This window comes from Denticeps clupeoides, chromosome 11 (assembly GCF_900700375.1).
Source record: "Denticeps clupeoides chromosome 11, fDenClu1.1, whole genome shotgun sequence".
Lineage (NCBI taxonomy): Eukaryota > Metazoa > Chordata > Actinopteri > Clupeiformes > Denticipitidae > Denticeps > Denticeps clupeoides.
In genome coordinates this window covers 20,154,447-20,176,642 of record NC_041717.1, presented here as the reverse complement: position 1 = coordinate 20,176,642, position 22,196 = coordinate 20,154,447, and the positions used below count along the sequence as shown (strand labels likewise).

The 22,196-nt window shown below is 46.0% G+C and overlaps 2 protein-coding genes across 4 annotated transcripts; one reads left to right on the top strand and one right to left on the bottom strand.

Moving 5' to 3' along the window:
• Positions 1-526: 526 nt before the first annotated feature.
• On the bottom strand, positions 527-1,711 carry cldn5a (claudin 5a). The gene has a single exon (XM_028995563.1). It carries the CDS (start codon positions 1,349-1,351, stop codon positions 680-682), a length of 672 nt encoding a protein of 223 aa, XP_028851396.1. The 5' UTR covers positions 1,352-1,711; the 3' UTR covers positions 527-679.
• A 967-nt stretch (positions 1,712-2,678) lies between these two features.
• Positions 2,679-20,465, top strand: zgc:63587 (septin-2). 3 transcript variants are annotated; one of them, XM_028995713.1, is made up of 13 exons: positions 2,679-2,830; positions 5,727-5,772; positions 6,058-6,157; positions 6,665-6,751; positions 7,357-7,480; positions 8,128-8,262; positions 8,762-8,879; positions 15,969-16,070; positions 16,168-16,313; positions 17,423-17,506; positions 17,753-17,816; positions 17,994-18,179; positions 19,231-20,465. In XM_028995713.1, the coding sequence occupies exons 2-12, from the start codon at positions 5,746-5,748 to the stop codon at positions 18,060-18,062; spliced, it is 1,056 nt and encodes a 351-aa protein (XP_028851546.1). In that variant the 5' UTR covers positions 2,679-2,830; positions 5,727-5,745; the 3' UTR covers positions 18,063-18,179; positions 19,231-20,465. The 3 variants fall into 3 exon arrangements, with proteins under 3 accessions (XP_028851546.1, XP_028851543.1, XP_028851544.1); XM_028995710.1 differs by having other exon boundaries at positions 17,744-17,816; XM_028995711.1 differs by having other exon boundaries at positions 2,691-2,822; positions 17,744-17,816.
• The last annotated feature ends 1,731 nt before the right edge of the window (positions 20,466-22,196 follow it).

Here is a 22,196-nt window from a genome sequence, read left to right as displayed (position 1 = left end):
CGTTACATGTCGCATGATCATTAAACGTTCTTCCTATTGCAAAACATCTTAATACATTAAAAATCTATATCCTACTGCTGAATGATCACCAGGAAAACCATTCTTCATTCTATTAAAAAACAAAAATGTATTTTGTATCCGAGATGCTTCAGCGTGAATCTCACACGGATGCCTTATTAAAAAAAAAACAAAAAAAAACGCAGTGAATCCGCCAATAAAAAGTATTTATCGAAAACACCCGCGTCATCGGAGCGACGTCGTCGTCGTCCAATCAGAGCAGGGGGGCGTGTCCCTTTCCAGCGAGTCCGTTCACTGTTCGAACTTCACGTAGTGAAACGCACGCGCGTTTATGATAAAAATGTTTATTCAAAAAACAAACAAAACAAAAAACACTGACGTATAAACACATCAATACACTTTACAAATGGCAAAAAAAAAAGGAAAGAGAGGAAAAAGGAGCGAGAAAGTAAACGTCCGGACCGTCCGAAGAATCAACACCCGCATTAATTAATCTGATTAATTATCGCCCGTCGCTTTTTTTTTTTTTTTTTTTTTTACAGAATTGTTAAAGCGTAACTATACATTTTTTGCGTAAAAAAAAAAAAAAACCACACGTTTTCATCACAGCCTACACATTCGGATCTACGGAGTCTAGTCGCGAACCGTTAGTTGTAGTCCTCTACACGTAATTCCTCTTGTCGTAGCCCCCGTTGGTGGACGCCTGCGCGCCCCCGACGCCGCCGCCGCCGCCGCCGTGCGCGTACTTGACGGAGTAGCCGCTGCGCGCCGCGCTCGGGCACGAGCAGCACAGGATCGCGCCGCCGACCAGCAGCAGCCCCGTCGCCGCCCAGCCGATGTAGAGCGCGGCGCCGATCTCCCGCTTCATGGACGCCGGCACCAGCGGGTCGTAGAACTCCGTGATGATGTTGTTCGCCATCCAGCACAGCGGCACCAGCACGAACACGCCGCTGACGATGTAGATGGCGCCGCCCGCGTTCACGACGCGCGCCTTCACCGCGTCGGCGCGGATGCAGTTGGTGCACTGCGCGCCGGCCACCACCACCATCAGGCCCACGATGCCCATGACCGAGGAGATGACGGTGAGCGCCCGGGCGGCCTGCAGGTCCGGCGTGAGCGCCAGCACCGAGTCGTGCACCTTGCACTGCATCTGGCCGGTGCTCTGCACGGCGCACGACATCCACAGGCCGTCCCAGATGGTCTGCGCCACCACGATGTTGGCCTCGATGAACGCCGTCACCTTCCAGGTGGGCAGGCCGCAGGCGACCATCTCCAGCAGGGTCCCGACCACGCTGAGGGCCAAGCCGAGGATCTCGAGTCCGGCCGAGGCCATTTTTCCTTTTCTTTCCTTCTCTTCCCCCCTGAAACGAGCGTCCGAGTCCAAGTCCGGCCACCCGCCCCCTGTCCCTGTTCTAGAAGAAGAGCGGGTCTTCAAACGCGTCCGGAGAAGAAAGGAGGGCGGCTACATCACCAGCTGCCTCCCGTGGCCAGGCGCGCAAAAGTAAGCGCCGGAGAGGAGACGCGCACCGACAGTTCAAGTCGGAGGAGAAACTTCCCACCAATCGCGGCGCGCCGCATTCCGCCCGGACCAATGGGGGACGAGCGGGGGGACGAGCTGGGGGACGCGATCACGCAGACGAAAACGGTGCCTTTACGTTGGACTCGCAGAACTTCAACCCGACAGAGGGAAAGAGTTGGGTTTTTTTTTACAGGTGGAGATAATAGTGGCAAAATAGACGCCCTTATCCAGAGCGACTTACAATTAGTAGTTACAGGGACAGTCCCCCCCTGGAGACACTCAGGGTTAAGTGTCTTGCTCAGGGACTCGATGGTAGTAAGTGGGGTTTGAACCTGGGTCTTCTGGTTCATAGGCGAGTGTGTTACCCCACTAGACCACTACCACCACATTTACATTTAAGGCATTTGGCAGAGCGACTTACAACGTGCTTCCATGTTACAAATCGATGAAGTGATCGATTCTGGTTCACTAGGACCCCCAAACATGAATACAGTCTTTTTATTCACTCTGTTGTAGTTTCTATAAAGAAGACCCAGGTTCAAACCCCAATTACTACCATTGTGTCCCTGAGCAAGACACTTGAGTGTCTCGGGGGGACTGTCCCTGTAACTACTGATTGTAAGTCGCTCTGGATAAGGCCGTCTGGTAAATGCCGTAAATGTAAATGTCAGTCGTTGGTCACTGGCTGCTTATTGAGAAAATTCCAGTGGAATTCAATTGGAATTTTACCGCTTCTGTTCAACAATAGTGCTTTTTTTTGTAGTGATGTACGTGAACACACGTTTCTTTAATGTGCAATTAAAACATTTTACATTCAATTAATATTGTTGTAGTTTTTTTCTGTAACTGTAATCGTACTGTAAACTACTTGTTACGACTATACAGTTCCGCAGCAGTTTTTTGCCGTCTTTTACACAGCTTTTACACAGAAATAAAGCTCACACGTATCGGTGAAATCCGGATTTTAAAAATACTGCATTTGTTCAACGTTCTGGTCGTTATTTGGTTCCACGAGTTACCGCTACGTCGGACGGAGAGCGCGTCTACGTCATCGGGAAACCGCGGGGCTCTGCAGACATTTTGGCTCCGCCCCGCCAACGGTTCTCCTTTCGAGCCAAAATGGCGGCCGGTCCTGAGCGCCGAAGAGGGGGATTATGGGATAAGGGCGGAGCGCGTCGCCGATTTCCGGATTCCCTGAGTCGGCCTGTGGCAGTTTGAAGCGGGAGAAGGAGACAAACTTAACAGATTTCTTTAAAAAATAATAATAAGAATCGTTTCTTGAGAGGTACGGAGGTAAGGACCGCACTCACTCTCGGCGCTGCTTAGTCGAGTTCAGAATCTCGTCGCCGCGCTGACAGGAAACGAGAGTTGGGATGCGACTCGAGCAACAGTTGAAGGAAAAGACTAAACTCGCGAGGAAATGGATATAAAAACGGCTTCTACGTTTTAATTCGGACTCTTTATATCTTTCCCCGGGCTTTCGGACGAGCATTCTATCTTGAATGTCGTTTCCGTCTCCTTTTTTGATTTTAAAAAGGGCGTGGGTGTCGTGGCGAATGTGCGCCTCGCGTTCATTAGAAAAGTTGCGCTGATGTTGAATTTTTTTTTTCTTTTCACTGCACAGTAAATGTTACGACTCGGAGCGGAAGCCGCCGATGGGAGTGGGGGGAGAAAAAAAGGGGGGATCTGCCCTTTGACCCCTGACCCGTGGCGGCGGGGAGTAAAGTGTGCGGACTGCACGCCTGTTAGTAGTCTGGCTGTTTGGGAGGATAGGCGCGGCTTTTTGTGGCCCAAAAGCGACCCCGATTACTCAGAGACAAACTGCACTCATTTGCCGCTCTGCAAAGGTTTCAGAATTTGGAAGAAAACATTACTGTTCGCGTTTCCAGATGAAGCAAATGGTTTAAATTTTCCTGAGAGGACATTCATTTGGTTCCGCTCCTTTCCAAACACCCCACCCTCCATCACCCTCCCCACTTCCTGCCTGCTACCGGACTAGAACCAGGGCTCCTACGGCCATCGAAAACCCAGAAAAAGTCATGGGACTTCCAGGCTTTGAAAATTTTTGGAATACGAAATAAACATGTAAAGTCGTGGAAAAAGTCACCGAAATCTGATTGACTCATGAATGTATAACATGAAGTATGTAGTTCTGCACCGCACAAAGTTTCTTCTTTCTTTCTTCTTCTTTCTACTTTTACAAATACAAGGTTCAAAACTAGCGCAGGTTTTACGTAGTGGGTCCGGGTCCATTTTACTCGGCCTGTAAATCGAGCTTTTCAGAGTTGTCGCGTTTGGTTTAACAATATTTTGGTAAATTTGACTCTTCGGGTTTTTGTTTATTTATATTCACATTTGCACCGAAATTTCAGAGAGAAATTTCAAAGAAAAGTCACGGAAAGGATTTTCTGACAATGTGCAAGAACCCCCGTGGGACATGAACGTAGAACGTAAGCTTTAGAGCTCGATTCAGGAGGAGAAGGGCATTTTTTTTTTTTGGAATAGGGTAGCACCGATCCAGAGACTTTTATTTAACCAAGCACCATACCCTAATACAACACTCTTCTTTTGGCTGTCCGCTGTTTGTGATTTGACAAACTCCTCATGTTCTTTGCCGTGGTGCTTCTGGAGATGCTTTGCTACGTTGAGGAAGGCGTGGGTATCGAAGCAGACTCCTAACCAGAAGGTTCTTGTGCCACCAAAGTGCCATTGAGGTGCCCTTGATAAAAAAAAAAAAACGTCCTCACACACTGCTCCAAGGGTGATTGGGTAAATGCTTTCTTCTGTTTAGGGCAGTGGTGGCCTAGCAGTTAAGGAAGCGCCCCCGTAATCAGAAGGTTGCCGGTTCGAATCCTGATCTGCCCAGGTGCCACTGAGCAAAGTACCGTCCCCACACACTGCTCCCCGGGCGCCTGTCATGGCTGCCCACTGCTCACTCTGGGTGATGGGTTAAATGCAGAGGACAAATTTCACTCTGTGCACCGTGTGCTGTGCTGCTGTGTATCACATGTGACAATCACTTCACTTTCAGATATTCGTACCAGAAGACTTTGTCGAGTACAGAATTGACTCATTCTCACAGGTCTAGTATCTGTATCTTACCTGAACCGTCTTCCTCTGAATTAACTATTTGGTTTGCTTTCTGTGTGTAGTGTGTGAAGTGAAATTTAAGTGACGGCACAGCGAAACGCGTCGTCTGTATGTAACCGTCACCCTTGGTGAGCAGCGGGCAGCCGTGACAGGCGCCCGGGGACGGTGCTTTTGCTCAGCGGCACCTTGGCGGATTCGAACCGGCAACCTTCCGATTACGAGTCAGTTTCGTTGCACCGTAGGCCACTATTGAAAAGATCTGACCTGCACGAACTAGACGGTGGCGTATCCCAGAACAAGGCCAAGACGGGAGAAGATGTGAAACGTGCGTAAGACTGGAAGAAGTGTGTGTTTTTTTTACATTTTTTTTTTTTCTAAAAGCTCGAGCCTGCGTGGCGCTCGGCAACAAGAACCTGGACTAGAATCAAAGTGTTTCTGGCCTCCGTAGTGCTTTCGACCCCTCGGACCGCTCCATTGTGCGGTCCGGATTGCGGCGAAGGCATTTCCTATTCCCCGTAAAGGCCTGACCGCGTGGGGTCTATTAAAAGCGGCGTGCATGTAAGTGTCGAGCTCCAAGTCGGCAGGCGTGCGCCCGTCAGCTAGTTCTCGTCCCACCCGGAGCCGCGTCTCGCTGCGATCGCCATGGCGATTACGACGCCGATAATGCGCTCGTTTAATTACCTCGCTTTTCAGCATCTGACGTGCGGTGGTACATGAGCAGGGGCGTCCGCGTGATCTGGTTTTCATCAAAGCCACCCAGGCGCGGGGGTGTGAGATGGTGTTCCGAGTCTCTCTCTCTCTCTCTGTGTGTGTGTGTGTGTGTGTGTGTGTGTGTGTGCGCGCGTGTGTGTGTGTGTGGCTCATAGGAAAGCGATAAACAGCATTGTTCTCCATCAGAGCCGATGAAAGTCATTCCTCCCCTCAGATGTGTGTTTTTCATCTCCACTCGCGTTCCTGGCCGCGCACATGCCAAAGCACGTACGCTCGCTCGCTTTCTTTTTTTTTATTTTTTACTTGTGAACGGTGAGCGCCACTGTAAACCGTTTTCCTTTTGACTTCCTGTAAAGCAGAAACATTTCCTTTCTCTTGTGTCTCGCAGGTTTATTTCTGCCGTGGCCATGTCACAAAGTGGAGAGAAAGGCAAGGTGAGCGGCTGCGTCACGACCGGACCTTATTCTCTCAGCGGCCACTTTATTAGGAACCCTCATATGGGTTCTTTTACCCGTCCTTTTGAGGCCCATACTTAATGCGCTTCATTATTAGGTTGTTCCAGGTACTGGACTGGCACTGTAGCCCAGCTATGTAGAACATCTGTCCTATGCTTAAATCATATCTGGTCTGAAATGCACCACTGATGTACAGCAATAATCATTAGCAATATTTAACGGTATGTGGCAGTGTTTCACCTTTTTCCTCCAATTTCGTTGCAGTTCCCTGAAACAGCTGGGTATGTGGGCTTTGCTAACCTGCCCAATCAGGTGCACAGGAAGTCTGTTAAGAAGGGCTTTGAGTTCACACTCATGGTCGTGGGTAAGTGCCATCTATGCGGACGTGTGACTACACAATGAATTGGACCTTCAATTGAAGGTTAAAGGTCCCTAACATTTTTTTTTTGTTGGGTTTTATACCGGTCTTGGTCCCCTAATACTTTATCTGAAGTATCTTTCTGAAATTTGGAGAAGAATTACAGCCACTTTGATGAACCCACTGGTGGTTCTGTTGGTGGAACCCACTGGTGGTCTCATGTAATGGGGGGAAAAAGAAAAAAAAAGAAGCAGCTTTGCACGTTTTTCAAGACATGACTCTTGGTGGAGATTTTTTAGGGGAGGGGTAGGAAATTCTGTGCAAAAAGAGCATGAGAAAGGGGAGGTAACCTTTTATTCGTCCCCTTATGATGCCATTTCTAGCCACTGCGGCACCATAGACAGGCTAGGTAATAATGTTAAACAATCTCACAAAGTCACATTTTCATTACAGGGACCTTTATTAATACAAACAGATAGGTTAATTTGTGAGTTATTGTTTTGTTCCTCACAGGGGAGTCTGGTCTCGGCAAGTCCACCCTGATCAACAGCCTGTTTCTGACCGACCTGTACCCGGAGCGCTACATACCTGGAGCTGCAGGTAACACACTCTGCTTATTGGGACCTCAGACTGCTCGTCCCCGTTTAATACAGCTTATGAAGTTGTCTTTAATATAGAGAGCATTTTAATGCCAGTTATGACCTCCAGCACTCCTCATATTAAAAGTCCTGCTGGAATCCGGAGAACGCCGAGGCTTTGTTTGAAGCCGGAGGGAAGGCCTTTGAACTGATCCCGTCTGTGCTGAGGAGGTCCGCGCTGTAATCCAGTTGAGCAGACAGCCAGTGGTGACAAGAGCCGACCAGGGCCTGAGCTGTAAAAATAGACCCACGTTGGCATGGAATAATTGATAAGTTGTGTATAACATTTACATTTACAGCATTTATCAGACGTCTTTATCCAGAGCGACTTACAATCAGTAGTTACAGGGACAGTCCCCCCCTGGAGACACTCGGGGTTAAGTGTCTTGCTCAGGGACACAATGGACACAAACTTTATTTGTAATAGAAATGCTTCCTGCCTACATCCAAAAAAATCAAAGTACATCTGGGAATTCTTTATTATTATTATTATTCCCGGTATATGTACCTGTACTGTAGACCCGATGCAGAACTCTGACTGTTTGCACGTCTGCATGTCGTTCTCAGAGAAAATCGAGAGGACCGTGCAGATCGAGGCGTCGACGGTGGAGATCGAGGAACGCGGCGTGAAGCTCCGCCTTACCGTGGTGGACACGCCTGGATATGGAGATGCTATCAACAGCCAGGACTGGTGAGAGAGTGTGTGTGTGTGTGTGTGTGTGTGTGTGTGTGTGTGTGTGTGTGTGTGTGTGTGTGTGTGTGTGTGTGTGTGTGTTCGAGCACTCAGCAGGTTGGCTGCGCTCATCCTGTTTTCAAACTTCCAGCAGAAGGATAAAATCATTGTGAAATTGTTTTTGGGTTGACGTCAGGATATTCCCGTTTAATTACAGGCGCCGGTTTGACCCACATTCATTACTGTCTGGACCTCTATAATCCTCTGTGCTCCTGACCTGTGTTTTAAGCTCTGCAGGTGTGTGCAGGGCAGTGTAGATATCTCTGCGCTCGTGTGGGAGCGGGAGTCGGGCCCGATGTGTTCTGTGGAGCGTGGAGTCGCCCCTCCCCTGTTTGGGTTTTCTAGTTTCTACCCGATGTTACTGGGCCCAATTCCAAAGAATTTCAGAAGGAATTCCGGATCCACAGTCAACCACAAATACGAACGAATCAATTCTCCCTGGCCAAGTGTGTGTGTGTGTGTGTGTGTGTGTGTTTGCTGGTCTAAATGAGTAACAGAATTAAACTGACATGTGGACAGCTGTACGCTGAAGTGAATGCTTTTGCCTGATTGTAGAGTTGGTGTAGGGTGTGTTTTATAGTCTCTCCATTGCTTCCCTCCTCCAGCTTTAAGACCATCATCCAGTACATTGATAACCAGTTTGAACGCTACCTGCATGACGAGAGTGGGCTGAACCGCCGGCACATTGTGGACAACAGAGTGCACTGCTGTTTTTACTTCATCTCCCCATTCGGCCACGGGTAACACTCACACACCTGCACAACATGTATACAAACAGGAAAACTTTCACAGCTGCTTCTGCTCTCTCCCCGAGTAACACACAAACACTCCTTTAATGCTCCCAGACATCTAACACACACAAACACAGACTTCCTCTGAGCATCAGAGTCACAATCAGGTTTATTGTTCAAGAGCATTAAGAGTGAACAAACAATTTCGTTCCAAATGTACTATACTATATAAAATGCAAAATGCAATAAAACAATTCAATACACATTTAGCACATTATTCAAGTCTAGCTTTATTTATAAAGCATGTTTTATAGGAAGTTGCATGGCAATGTGCTGTGCATAAATATTTATATGACTATTTTGAGGGGGAAAGGATGACATGATAAATAAAAAAAAATTAATAAACTCTCTAAGCTACTCTTATGTCCATATATTCCATATAAAATAGGCTGGTCTTTAAAGATTTGAAGAGTGTTGGTGTGTGTGTGTGTGTGTGCGCGCACTGCAGGCTGAAGCCGTTGGACGTAGAGTTCATGAAGGCCATCCACAGCAAAGTGAACATCGTTCCGGTCATCGCTAAAGCGGACACGCTGACTCTGCGCGAAAGAGATCGTCTGAAGAGGAGGGTGAGTATCTGCCCAGACGCAGTTACCCTACTCTACAGCGAATTTTCATACTGTAGTCCAACACACATTCGGAAGGAGCAAAATGAGAACATTTAGAACGGTAGGAATCTTTTTTTGCGAATGGCTATATCAGTTTTAAGCACTTGAGCCAGAGCTCCCACCGGATGTTTTCATCATTATTTTAAGTTCAAGTTGGCAAGTGGCTGACTTGAGGATTGCTGGTGAAATATTATTTTTATTGCCCATTTTCACATGAATAAGTGAACGCAAGTATGCCTGTTTGTTCATAAAGACCAGAGGAACAGGAAACATTGAATATACAATAGTGATTTCAGATCATAACTTGTCATATACTGGTAGTGTGAAAAGAGTAACATACAGAAATGCTGGTTGAGTGGGCGTGACCCAAGAGGTGAGACACGTGACCCAGTTTGCTCACTTATCGATATGCTTTTCATTCACCTGACCCAGTTCGTTCGCCTATCGATATGCTGTTCGTTCATATGACATAGTTTGTTCGCTTATCGATATGCTGTTCGTTCACCTGACCCAGTTCGTTCGCCTATCGATATGCTGTTCGTTCATATGACATAGTTTGTTCACTTATCGATATGCTGTTCGTTCACCTGTCCCAGTTCGTTCGCCTATCAATATGCTGTTCGTTCATATGACAGTTTGTTCGCTTATCGATATGCTGTTCGTTCACCTATCCCAGTTCATTCATCCATCTGACCCAGTTCGCTCGCCTATCGATATGCTGTTCGTTCATATGACAGTTCGCTCGCCTATCTATATGCTGTTCATTCATCCATCTGACCCAGTTCGCTCGCCTATCGATATGCTGTTCGTTCATATGACAGTTCGCTCGCCTATCTATATGCTGTTCATTCATCCATCTGACCCAGTTCGCTCGCCTATCGATATGCTGTTCGTTCATATGACAGTTCGCTCGCCTATCTATATGCTGTTCGTTCATCCATCTGACCCAGTTCGTTCGCCTATCGATATGTTGTTCGTTCACCTGACCAAGTTTGTTTGCTTTTTTTCACACTTATGTACAGGAACGATATATTTACTTATTTGTTAGGTTATCTATTTAGAAAGCTTTTTTTTTTTTTTTTTTGCGTGACAGCCAAACTGCGTGTATTCTCCTTGAGTGGTCCTGTTGCACATAATGTTAAAATCTGTGTATAATAGGACCGTGTAAATAGGACATCCTGCCTCTCTGATCTCGCTTTGTTGTCCCACTGTTTAATTTTCAATGCATGTATCCAAGCGCGTGTGTGCGTGCGGGTACGCGCGTGTATGATCATAACATCTCAATCGCTAAGACTCATTCTCCCCCTCCTTCACTCGCTCGCCCCTTTCCAGACACCCAGAAAAGCACGAGGCTTGTTAGACATGGATGACTAAATTGGGCTGCTCGCTATCTCGCTAATGGGAGCCACATCCTGGTCCACTAAATGACGTTTCCCAAGTCATTTGTCAATGTCTTTCCAGTGTTGAGCCTATGGCAGCGTGGCCGCTGATTGGCTGTATCTTCAGAATATCTACATTTCAAACAGGAACCTTGCTGAGAGTAGGACCTTAAATTTGAAGTTAAAGGTTTAATAGACGCCCTTATCCAGAGCCACTTACAATCTGTAGTTACCACGGCTACGTATCACTGTTTCAGGTTTTGTCTGAATCCATAAAAGAAGAGCAACTTGTCTTGGTCCTACAGATGACCCCCCACCCCCCACCCCCCCGTCCTCAGTCTGGTTTATTGAGGTGGAAACAGCTTGTCGAGAACAATATGAGTTTCCTGCGATATGTTTTAGCACTAGAAGGGGGGGGGGGGGGGTTAGCTGTTGGCACAGTGGGCTCTTATCTCGCCTGCATCCCCTCTCCACCTCTCCCTCTATCCCCCCCCGTTTCCCTGCTTGATCTCCGCTTCTCTGTCTGAGGTCATTTCACTTGGGTTCTCTCACAAGTCCGACTATAATGAGGCAGGCCCCATACCGAGGGCGTCTCAATCACGTAGACCTGCAGTTCGCCTTCGGACAAGGATGTGAAGTAGTTTTTGTCAAAACAAGCTACTTAGTCACGTATTAATTTGTCTCAAACTTCACGCGACTAACTTTTTCGTATAAATTTTTGTATTAGTACAGGATACCAGCAAATAGCTGCTGGTGCAACAACACAATGCCATGCGGGATTACTGTCTATATTGTTTCATTTTGCAACGTTATGTTATTAAACCTTGCCGTGAATAGGATCTAAAAATTAAAGTTAAAATTGCTGACGTTAGAATTATACTTGACCTGCCATCTGGCTGGTGTCTAATTTGGCTGTTAGTGTTTTTCTTTAAATGTTCAGTAGGAATTGGTTTCATTATGTATTCTTATGCATGGATGTACTGTATGACGAGGGAATTTGGCCTTCGTTTGTACATAAGAGGTTTTTTTTTTTTTTTTTTTTTTTTTTTCTTTTCGTTGCCCACATGATTGTACTCCATGACGCCTCCAGAGAAAGGGTACAACAATAAATATCGCACAAACAAATGCGTCCTCGAGGGTGGAATTGTACCGCTTTGTACCGGAAAGTGTACAGTTTTCCTTTGTTTTCTGCAATACAAAAGTTTGAAGTTTTCTTAATTGTTTTATAAAATGTTTCCCCAGTGGTACCAGCCTGGAACACTTGAGCTTCGTATGTTGGCCTCATGGTTGCATTTTAGCTTCCAAGTATTGTTCCCTTATGCGCAGTCGGGCCAGTGTTCTCATCGTCGCCCAGAAAACAGAAACCCGTCTCCGCCCGAGTTTGCCGTGTTTTTGTGCAGTGCGCCGCGGTTGTTATTGCCGCGTTTTAACGATTTTGTGTGCATCTCACTCGTCAGGTAATCCTGTAATGAGGAACCTGGAGCAGATAATGGGCATCTGTGATTACAGTGGTAGATGTCTGTCTGTGTGAACTTGGAGCGGTTGTGGCCTGCAATGCAACGTGATCTTGCCAAGAGGTTTTGACTTCTTCGGTCAAGATGATCTGGTCAATATATTTTCAGGTATTGACAATATTCCCAGATATTGCCAGTTGAATAGCAATTTACATTTACAGCATTTACCAGCCCTTATCCAGAGTGACTTACAATCAGTAGTTACAGGGACAGTCCCCCCCCTGGAGACACTTATGGTTAAGTGTCTTGCTCAGGGACACAATGGAAGTGGGGAAGTGGTTCATAGGCGAGTGTGTAACACACTTGGCTACTACCACCCACTACTACCAATTTTGACAGAAACCTGTAGAAACAACATATAAGCTGAACATTTTATTGAATAGGAAAGTAACGTGTGTTAATGTGATCTATAAAAATGAGGGGACGTACTTCACATCATTCATATAATTCAGCCAAAAGTAATCATTCTAAAACTCTTAACACATAAAGCAAAAATGACTGCTTTCTCTGCCCTTGGTCCTTTGCATTTAACCCATCACCTAAGTGAGCAGTGGGCAGCCATGAAAGATGCCAGGGTCCTTCCAGATGGTCCTTGATGGAGTAAAGCAGCCTTTCTGCTCTGGCAGCACAAACGCACGGTCCTAATTCATAATGCATCCTATAGCAAACAAATCCGACCGGGTCCCAGTGAGGCTCGCTTCCCTTTTCAATTAAGCGCCGTTGATGACAGCTAGCCGCTGTCCCCCTGCCAGGCCAAGCACGGCGGCCCTCATTCGCTGCCCCCCGGGCACCACCCTCCACTCGAGTTGACCTCCTGTTGCTGGGGGTGCGTTTCACCCGAGGTTCGTGTTGCAATGGCGCTGCTTACAGGACTGGTATAACAAGGTTGGGACACATCCCTCCAGTGTTTTAACAGCGAGTGTTTGAAGTGAAGTGATGGTCATTGTGAAACTCTGTATTTAACAATCACCCTTGGTCAGCAGTGGGCAACCATGACAGGAGCGTGGGGACGGCGCTTGGCTCAGTGGCACCTTGGCGGATTGGGATTCGATGTAAAAATACACAGTCTTATTTACATCTACATTTACATTTACAGCATTTATCAGACGTCCTTATCCAGAGCGACTTACAATCAGTTACAGGGACAGTCCCCCCCTGGAGACACTCAGGATTAAGTGTAAGGTGGTAGTAGCCTAGTGGGTAAGACACTCGCCTGTGAACCAGAAGACCCGGGTTCAAATCCCACTTACTACCATTGTGTCCCTGAGCAAGACACTTAACCTTAAGTTGCTCCAGGGAGACTGTCCCTGTAACTACTGATTGTAAGTCGCTCTGGATAAGGGCGTCTCATAAATGCTGTAAATGTGTAGGAAATGGTAGTAAGTTTGAACCTGGGTCTTCTGGTTCATAGGTGAGTGTGTTACCCGCTAGGCTATTACCACTATTAACCACCCAACAAGGCGAACAGGCCCAGAATTGTGGGATATTTGGGAGACTGGGTGTGTTACCCATTAGGCTGCTACCACTGTTTGGTACTATTTGGTGCCATCAATTGTCAGGCAACAGCACTTTTTTAGAGGTATTTTTCAGGCTTAAATTGGGGCCAATGTAGTTCAAGTTGTATAATGACATTGGATTACGCTTTACACTGCTGATCCTGTTCCTTTTAAAACGACTAAAAGTAATATAGGAACCCATATATAATTGCATGATAGCTAACACATTTGTTTTATGCTTATTATTATGATTGACTCATTTTGCAACAGCTTCTGACTACGAGCCAGGTGCTTCCATTCCTCTTTTTGGAGGAATTAAGCCTATATCTTAATTAGTATCGGGGTGATTAACAACCTTATGATGCATGGGGCAGGTTGGAAAGCGATGAAGGCCAAGATTAAATTGTTGGGGACAGGGTTCTGGGAACAAGTCCTGATCCGGGAACAACTCAGTCAGGCGTCTTGGACCTCCCCTCGACAAATTCCTCCTGAACCTCGCCCAGCGCGTCCCGGGCCGTTCTGCAGTCTTGGGGTTCTGAGTCAAGTGAATTGGCTGCGAACCAGTCAAGCTGCAGAGCTTTTTTTTTTGCGGGGCGCACCTGAACAAACACCCCAGCTGCACCGGGCCCGGCAGCGCTGTTTGTTCAAGGGTGCGGCGGAGGCGCAGATTAGCCGCTAGCAGCGCCGCTCGTCCTCTCCCCTCGGCAGCAGCATGTGAGTGTCGCGCTCCTGCATCTTCCTTTTTTTTTTTTTTCCCCCCCGCTTCCTGTTGTTTGTTCCTTTCGTCCCCTCCATTGTGTGACTATCTGTTTATTTTTCCTCTTGGGCCGAGTCTCCCAAATATCCCACAATTCTGGGCCTGTTCGCCTTGTTGGGCGGTGAGGTCATGTGACTGAAGGCGATGCAATCGTGGTCCATGATTGTGTGTGTGTGTGTATGTCCAACTCTACAGAACACACACACACTCCCCACCCTGCTGACTGTGCCGTGTTTATTTGGAGTTCCCTCGTGCAACAATGTTTCCACACACACACACACACACACACACACCCTGGCTGAAAAAACAACCTGTACTGTAACAGGAGGGAATAAAATTAATTTTTTATTTTTTTTTTGGACAGAAGCAGCAGTACTTCCCGGGTTCCTGTCCCGTTTTGAGAACACATGAAAGGGCACGGAATGCCAGGAAGGCCACGTCTCGCGGGGTCCCTTGGCCGCGGCGCGGCGCTGCATTGTGAGCGTGGGCTGCGCTGCGAAAACAGCTTTGATGTTTTGAAATAATAAACAGTTGGACCCGCAGGTGCTTACAACAGACGGCCCAACCCCACTGGCCCTTCTGAAGTCGGTGACCCGCTTCCCAGCAGCAGCCGCTGCCGCCAGGGGGTTCTAACCGGTTCTACTGCTGCTGTTTTTCCAGACTCCTGTCCCTCTAAAGCCTGACGTGGCCTCCTGGGGAGCATTTAATTAAAGGCGGGGTCACAGACACACACACACTACATACGCCATGTTCCTTCAGGTTCCTCAGTCGGCTCAGTCTTTCTTGTTCTCGTCACGTCTCGGCCAAAACACGGGACGTGCCGCTCTGGTCATCGCCTTTTGGCCATTTTTTGTAGGATGCGATGACACGTTCGCGTGTGGTGAGATCATTTGCTCGTTGGCTCGTCCGAGTTGAATGGACAGCCCCTCCTCGTCCTGCTCTCGTGATTTTTCTATCCTAAACCCAACCCTAGAAATATCAAACTGACTTGGTGAGATAAGGGAGGTCAGGAGGTCACCCTGAGGTTATAGGGCAGAGGCTGTTTGATGAATTATCAGATACTTTCATGCAGATTATTATCATGTAGCCTTTATCACCATATTTTGTATCACTGGTTTAAGCCTAGTTCTTCCTTTTAAAAGCGTTTTTTGGAAGGAGCACTCCGTTGGAAACTGACCCATAGTGGTTGTGCATCTACGAGTTGCGTAGTGAATTCAGCCTTCAGTCCCTGGCCTCTGTAAGGCTTTTTAACGTGTCACAGAGGTTCAGGACCGGATTGATCCCAACTAACTAAAAATTTAATAGTTAGAAGGACAAAAACAAATCTTTTTATTATTTTAACCAGTATAACATTGCAATTGGTGGTGATGGCTGGGGTTCAATTAAAAATGTTCATTACATTTTTGCTTTTAAATTACTCAAATGAAGATTAACCATTTCTAGTATGTGTCTCAGGCTGTGTTGAGTTTGGTAGATTCTTTGCAGTCAACAAGAGGAGCAAGTTTAAGGAGTTTATTTAAAAAAAAAAAAATAATTTTTTTTATTAAATTTATTTTCCCCTGTGGATATTCACAGGATGTATGAATTACCTCTACAAACCATTATCTGTTACGTGATCTGATTTGTAGTCGAGCCGCGCTGCTCGGGATTGGGGTGTAACGGCCAGATGTGGCTCATAAAAATATTTTGCCTGCTCTCTCATGTCGCCGTGAGTTTAACGTGAGTAACGAGGATGGCCTTGTCTTAGTTGATTTTGGGTTAAATCATTTACCTTCGGGGCCGGTGTTCGGCTTTTTTTCAAAAGGTGAATGTGTAGGAGGTTGTTTTCTGGACTCGTTTGTTCCCACGTACCCGAGATGTTACTCAAACCACTCAAAAGTGTTTCACTTCTGTGCTGCTCACAGATCCTGGATGAGATCGGCGAGCACGGAATCCGTATCTATCAACTCCCGGATGCAGACTCCGATGAAGATGAGGAGTTCAAGGAGCAGACACGTGTTTTGAAGGTGAGAATATGAACTCGGCACCCATCCGGTCCATTATCTCCACTAAAGAGGTTGCGTTTAATCACAAACTATCCCTCTCTCTCTCTCTCTCTCTCAGGCCAGTATTCCGTTTGCGGTAATCGGCTCGAACCAGCTCATTGAGGTGAAGGGGAAGAAGATTCGCGGGCGTCTGTACCCTTGGGGTGTGGTGGAGGTGGAGAACCCAGAGCACAATGACTTTCTCAAGCTGCGCACCATGCTGGTGTGAGTAACACACACACACACACACACACAAACACACACACACAGCCTCACTGTAATTCTGTGTATTTATGCACGTTACATTGTACATGTTATGGTCTGGCATTTTATATCTCCAGCTGTCCTTCATTTAATACATGTAAATTAATGAAATCAATGATGGCACAGCACACACTGGTAGTAGGTTTTATTAGCAAGTTCATATAGACACACACACATACACGACTGAAACCTCACAAGTGGGCAGATCCAGAACAGGGAAAACTTCCGGGTCACAGCCCTTCACCCCAGGAGACCAACCCCCCCAAAGGACAGTTGTGCTTCCTGAAACACTTTCCTCTGCAGCAGACTGAGGAAACGGGAGATGTGTTTACCCCACTTTAGCGCATCGTCCGCCACCGACACTTCCATTACCGTGGTGAATAATAACCCTCCTGACGTCCTGGATCAACCGAGGTTCAGTTTCGTGCGAGGCTGGGTTCGGCTGTGCACACCTCTACATCTTTAGCGGTTTAGTTCGATATCTGCCCACCTTCTGTCATGGAACGAGTTATTTGCCAAAAAAAAGAAGAGAGCAAAATGATTGAGTTGAATAAAAAAATATATATACAGTACAGGCCAAAAGCTTGGCCACACCTTCTCATTCAATGTGTTTTTCTTTATTTTCATGACCATTTACGTTGGTAGATTCTCACTGAAGGCATCAAAACTATGAATGAACATATGTACTACTACTAATGTAAATGGGCATGAAAATAAATGTGTATGTATGTATGTATATGAAAATAATATCTCTCTCTCTCTTTAATTTCCTTCATATGCTTCTGGCAGTATATGTATCTTTCGAAGTGCAAAATGCCACTTGCCCCCATGTGGTTCTCTCACTTCAAAATAATAGAAAATTGACATTTTCACATCTACAGTGAAAACAGGATTAAATAATTGTGGTTAGGTCCACAACAGTGGCTCTCAAACCTTCCCTTGGAGTTTGGTTGATCTGATCAGCAGTTGACAGCTGACATCATGCAGAAGACAATGAATATTACACTCAAGACATTGTCGAATACTACTTTCTGAACACTGCATTGGACTTTTTTTTTTTTTTTTTATAGAACACACATGCAGGACCTTCAGGAGGTGACTCAGGACCTCCACTATGAGAACTTCCGCTCCGAGAGACTGAAGAGAGCTGGCAGGTGAGGGGTGTTCGAGTCTGTGATCAGTCGTTGCCTCTTCTGGCGCCCGACTGTCGTTTTGGTTGCGAAACAACTTTAATAATTCAGCCTATCACTGCACAATACAGTGTTACTCAGCGGTACTGCTTATCGCGGTTCTCCGATCTGTGTTCCGTCACAGTGTCGGCCAAAAAGCCGCCATTTTCGACCATTTCGTTACAATCATATTTATGTCCGTTTGTGTCTGTGTGTGTGTTGTGTTCAAAGCAATAGGGTGGTGGAGGAGGAGGTCATGGACAAGGACCAGATCCTGATGGAGAAGGAGGCTGAAGTGAGTTTTTTTTTTTTTTTTTTTTTTTTTTTTTTCTTCTTTCTTTCTCTCTCATGGCAAACTGCACAGATTCTTCAGTCTGTGTTTATCCATGATCTTTTGTTAAAGCATCTGCATTCACATCAGACGTGGGGTCAGGACTTAAACGTGTAAAAATGTTTGTTTGCAATTTCCCAGCTGAGGCGCATGCAGCAGATGATTGCGCAGATGCAGGCCCAGATGAAAATGAAGCCGGGGGACGACTGAGGCGAGCGGCTGAGTGTGCAGTCGGGGCGGTGAGGGATGTTTTCATGAAGGGGGAGGGGCTCTGTCCCAATGCCCGCCTCCCTGAAACACCCCCACCCCCCTACGACACGCACACAGGTGAGTTCATGTCATGTTTGTCAGGTGTGTAGGTCTTGAGCCAATAATCAAGTGACCGTGGGAGAAGTGTGGTAGACACACGGCCATCATGGTTTTGGTAACCTGACTTTTTTTTTTTTTTGGGGGGCAGTGGTGGCCTAGCGGTTAAGGAAGCGGCCCCGTAATCAGAAGGTTGACTGTTCGAATCCCAATCCGCCAAGGTGCCACTGAGGTGCCACTGAGCAAAGCACCGTCCCCACACGCTGCTCCCCGGGCGCCTGTCATGGCTGCCCACTGCTCACTCAGGGTGATGGGTTAAATGCAGAGGACAAATTTCACTGTGTGCGCCGTGTGCTGTGCGGCTGTGTATCACATGTGACAATCACTTCACTTTAACTTTTGACTCTTCCTACACTAGCTAGTAGGGATGGGCGGATATATTTGCTGTGTCTCCCTGTGTGAGACTCGCCCCGCCCATCCATGAAACTCTTGTGATGTCGCGGTAAGATGATATGGTTGAAATAAATCACTACAGGCAACTTACCAGCCCCTCCTCCATCTTGGCTTGAGAGTTCTATTGGGTGCGCAACAATGTGACGCAATGTCACTTTGCCGCCGCCGCTGGTCTATTTCCTGGGGGCTCTTCAGGGGCGCATGCCATAGAAAACAAGGGGTTTCAGAGTGCAGTGCTGAGAGTAGTGAAAGCCCATTTTGGATATGGAGGTGGACCACTTGGTTAAGAAGAAAAACCTTTAGACTTTGCATAAAATTCTACTAACATAATGATTATACACAATGAAGGGCTTAATTTTGCATTTACACTGTTTTTACACACACACATACATATATATATAGTGAAATGTGTGAGCGTAATCTGAGCAGTACGTGTGTGTATAATGTGGTAAATTTGAAAAGAATTGTGACTAGTTCAATATTTGACAGTGTGGAGCAGCATGAACTTGCTAATTGAACATTTTCCTTAATTCCTTAACATGGGGTTTTACCTATGATAGTTTGTCACTCCGCTTTTTGTAATGTTTTTTTTTTTTTTTTTTTTTTTTTCTTCTTTCAGGACGATGAAACCCCTGGCACCACCCTCCCAGTCATTGAAGGTACTTTGCCATACCTGGACTCCGCCCATAACGATTCTTCTGACCATTCGTACCTGCTTGCAGCGCGCCTCTGAAACTGGCAGAACGCAAGATAACCACGACAGGCGCGCACACTTTTATTTTATGCTGTACTAATATATACACACGCGCACACACACACACACACACACCACCAACCATGCATTAACACCTGACACACTTACTATATCACACACACACACACACACTATATAGTCCCTGTACAGGGTTGGTGTCTTTCTCACCATTATAAACTCAGCATTGTCAGCAGGAAAACAAGACCAGGACCTGCCCTCTCCCTGCAATGTGTCACTGTGTCACCCAGCTCATTCGTTACTGTCTTCTACCGCCACCGTCTGTCTACCGCGCTAAGCAGCCGGCGCTGTTCACGTCTGTCTGTGCTGTGTGATGAGTCTTGAAGGAAAAGCCCAGTAATGCGTGTGCTGAGCCACGGTGACGCCTAGTGGTCACTGCGGGACCCGCACTAACCGGGTATGTTGGGTTTGTGTTGTTGCGTCAGAGGATCTGCAAGCATCAACTGTAGATCAGTGAAGGCTTTCCAACTGTTTATCAGAACAAGGACTCACAACCGTGTGTGGACCCTGCTGCTTATTTTGTATTGCGCACTGATGAGATTTTTATTTTTCTCTCTTAATGCCCACTTGTTCAAGAAGCAAAACATGGTTCAACATATCGTGCTGAGCGCGGCCGAACGTGGCGCTCGTGTAATATCGTGCCAAATCCAAATGCCGGTTACGGGTCTGAGGGATCCCAGTACTGTACTCCATTAATCCAGTATCATTGAAAATGTGATAAATCAGAAATACTGACTGTTTCCTAGCTTTCCTCCCCTGCAAAATTCTTTTAAAATTGCGGTTTTTAGTTATTATATATTCATTTATTCTAGTGTATCTGTGGGGAAAATGAGCTGTAACTCCTGAACATGCTGCGGTCAGTATTAGACTGTTTTTTTTTTTTTTTTTTTTTCTTATTTGTCTTTACTGTGTGATTGTTGTGCGGGTCGTCGCTGGTTCGGTCGCAGCTCCTGTTCATTTTCTGCGATGCTCTTTTTATAATGGAGTCAACCCTAGATTTTAAACACCCTGCCCCTCCACCCCAAGCTTTTGTACTCAGTTTGTATCCTCTTTGTAACTAAATAAAACTCTTCTGAAGTAAACTGTGATTTGTGTGAATCGCTGCGCCTCACGTGTATAGAGCTTTACTCCAACTTGTATGTCGAAAATAAACCATTCGGTTTGTATTCTGTTTTGATTTCTGCATCGATTTGTGCCAATCCAAAGTGATCATACGTCACAGTCACAGCACATGATGTACACGGTCAATGTTATTTGATTCAAAAGAAAATGTCACCCAGTTTTTTTTTTGTAGGACCAGCATTATTACTATGCTCTGATAATGTTAATTATTAATAGTTTAAATCAAATGCTTAAGAGTGAAATGAATTTGTTTTTATTTACTTTTACATTTATATAGTGAACATGGAAAAAAAATTCTCACAGAAATCAAAGCCGTGTTATAATTTAGCCTGTGATCCTCATCCTGACCAGACATTTTACACATTTTTGAACCGCCAAGCTACCACCGAGGTCACTGAGCAAAGTACCGTCCCCACACACTGCTCCCCGGGCGCACTGTTCACTAAGGTTGAGGGTTAAAAGGAGAGGACACATTTCACTGTATCGCCCTGTGCTGTGCTGCAGTGTTTCATTCCTGAAATGTGTTTTAAACATCACTCAGCACATTTTCTTCTGCTCCCTGAAATGTACTAAAAAGAGAAATATCTGGTTTGTTGGTTAATGTGGGTTTTATTGGCATGGACCTCACAATACGATACAATCCCGATACATGGGCCATGGTTAGATTGCATCACTATTTTTTAATTCTCTGAAAATGTAAAAACAGATATGGATGCATCATGTTACATTAATAATTAAGACAAAACAACAGCAACAGGCTGGTGTGGTACTTGTAGATTACTGAGCTGGAAAAAAAAAAAATAAAGTGCATATGCACACAGACACTCGTTATCGGTGAGCACTGTCAAAAGTCAAAATGATGTTAATAAAATGAAATATTGTTTAAAAAGAAACCTGGTGGTACAGCGCCATCTACAGGAGCGGAGGTCGTAGTTGCAAGCTGACTTACCGGCACCGATGTCACTAAGTAAAACACTCAACAGCCTAAATTTGCATGCGAAAAAAGCAATATTTGGTGACCCTGCAGCAATAAAATATCAGCATGTAAGGGTGATAGTAGCCTAGCTGGTAACACACTCACCTATGAACCAGAAGACCCAGGTTCAAACCCCACTTACTACCATCGTGTCCCTGAGCAAGACACTTAACCCTGAGTGTCTCCAGTGGGGGACTGTCCCTGTAACTATTGGTTGTAAGTCGCTCTGGATAAGGGCGTCTGGTAAATGCTGTAAATGTAAAATATTGTGATATTATGATGTATCGTTTTTTCCCCCCACCTCTAACTTTTACAGGGGTGACTTACTCAGACCTGGAGGATCTGGTGAAGAGAATGTGTACTGTTACACTACGAAGCTAAATGGACTAAATTTGTATAAAATATCACAGCAGACAGCAATTGACATAAGCTTGCTCATGTGTTTTGGTTGTGTCGCTCGCTTTATAATTTCTAATTTCAAAATCTGGGGTTGTGCCTCAAGATCTTTCCCTCAACCTGTCCTCCAGGGGTACCGTAGCATTCACATCTCTTATGGTAAAAAGACCTCAGCTATTTATATAGAAGGACCGCTCCCCTCCAACCTCTCGACAGTAGATGAGAGACATGATGCTCCACCTTCGGTACAGTATAAGAGGAAGCGCTTCTGAATTTTATAGTACCTGGCAGCCATTTCTTGACTTTGTTAAAAGGATGG

Excerpts from the sequence above, each read along its gene's own strand:
- cldn5a (XM_028995563.1), bottom strand. The coding sequence starts at position 1,351 with ATGGCCTCGGCCGGACTCGAGATCCTCGGCTTGGCCCTCAGCGTGGTC.
- zgc:63587 (XM_028995710.1), top strand. The coding sequence starts at position 5,746 with ATGTCACAAAGTGGAGAGAAAGGCAAG. Across the intron at positions 6,752-7,356 it reads CTACATACCTGGAGCTGCAG|AGAAAATCGAGAGGACCGTG; the intron begins GTAACACACTCT and ends TGTCGTTCTCAG. Across the intron at positions 7,481-8,127 it reads GCTATCAACAGCCAGGACTG|CTTTAAGACCATCATCCAGT; the intron begins GTGAGAGAGTGT and ends TCCCTCCTCCAG.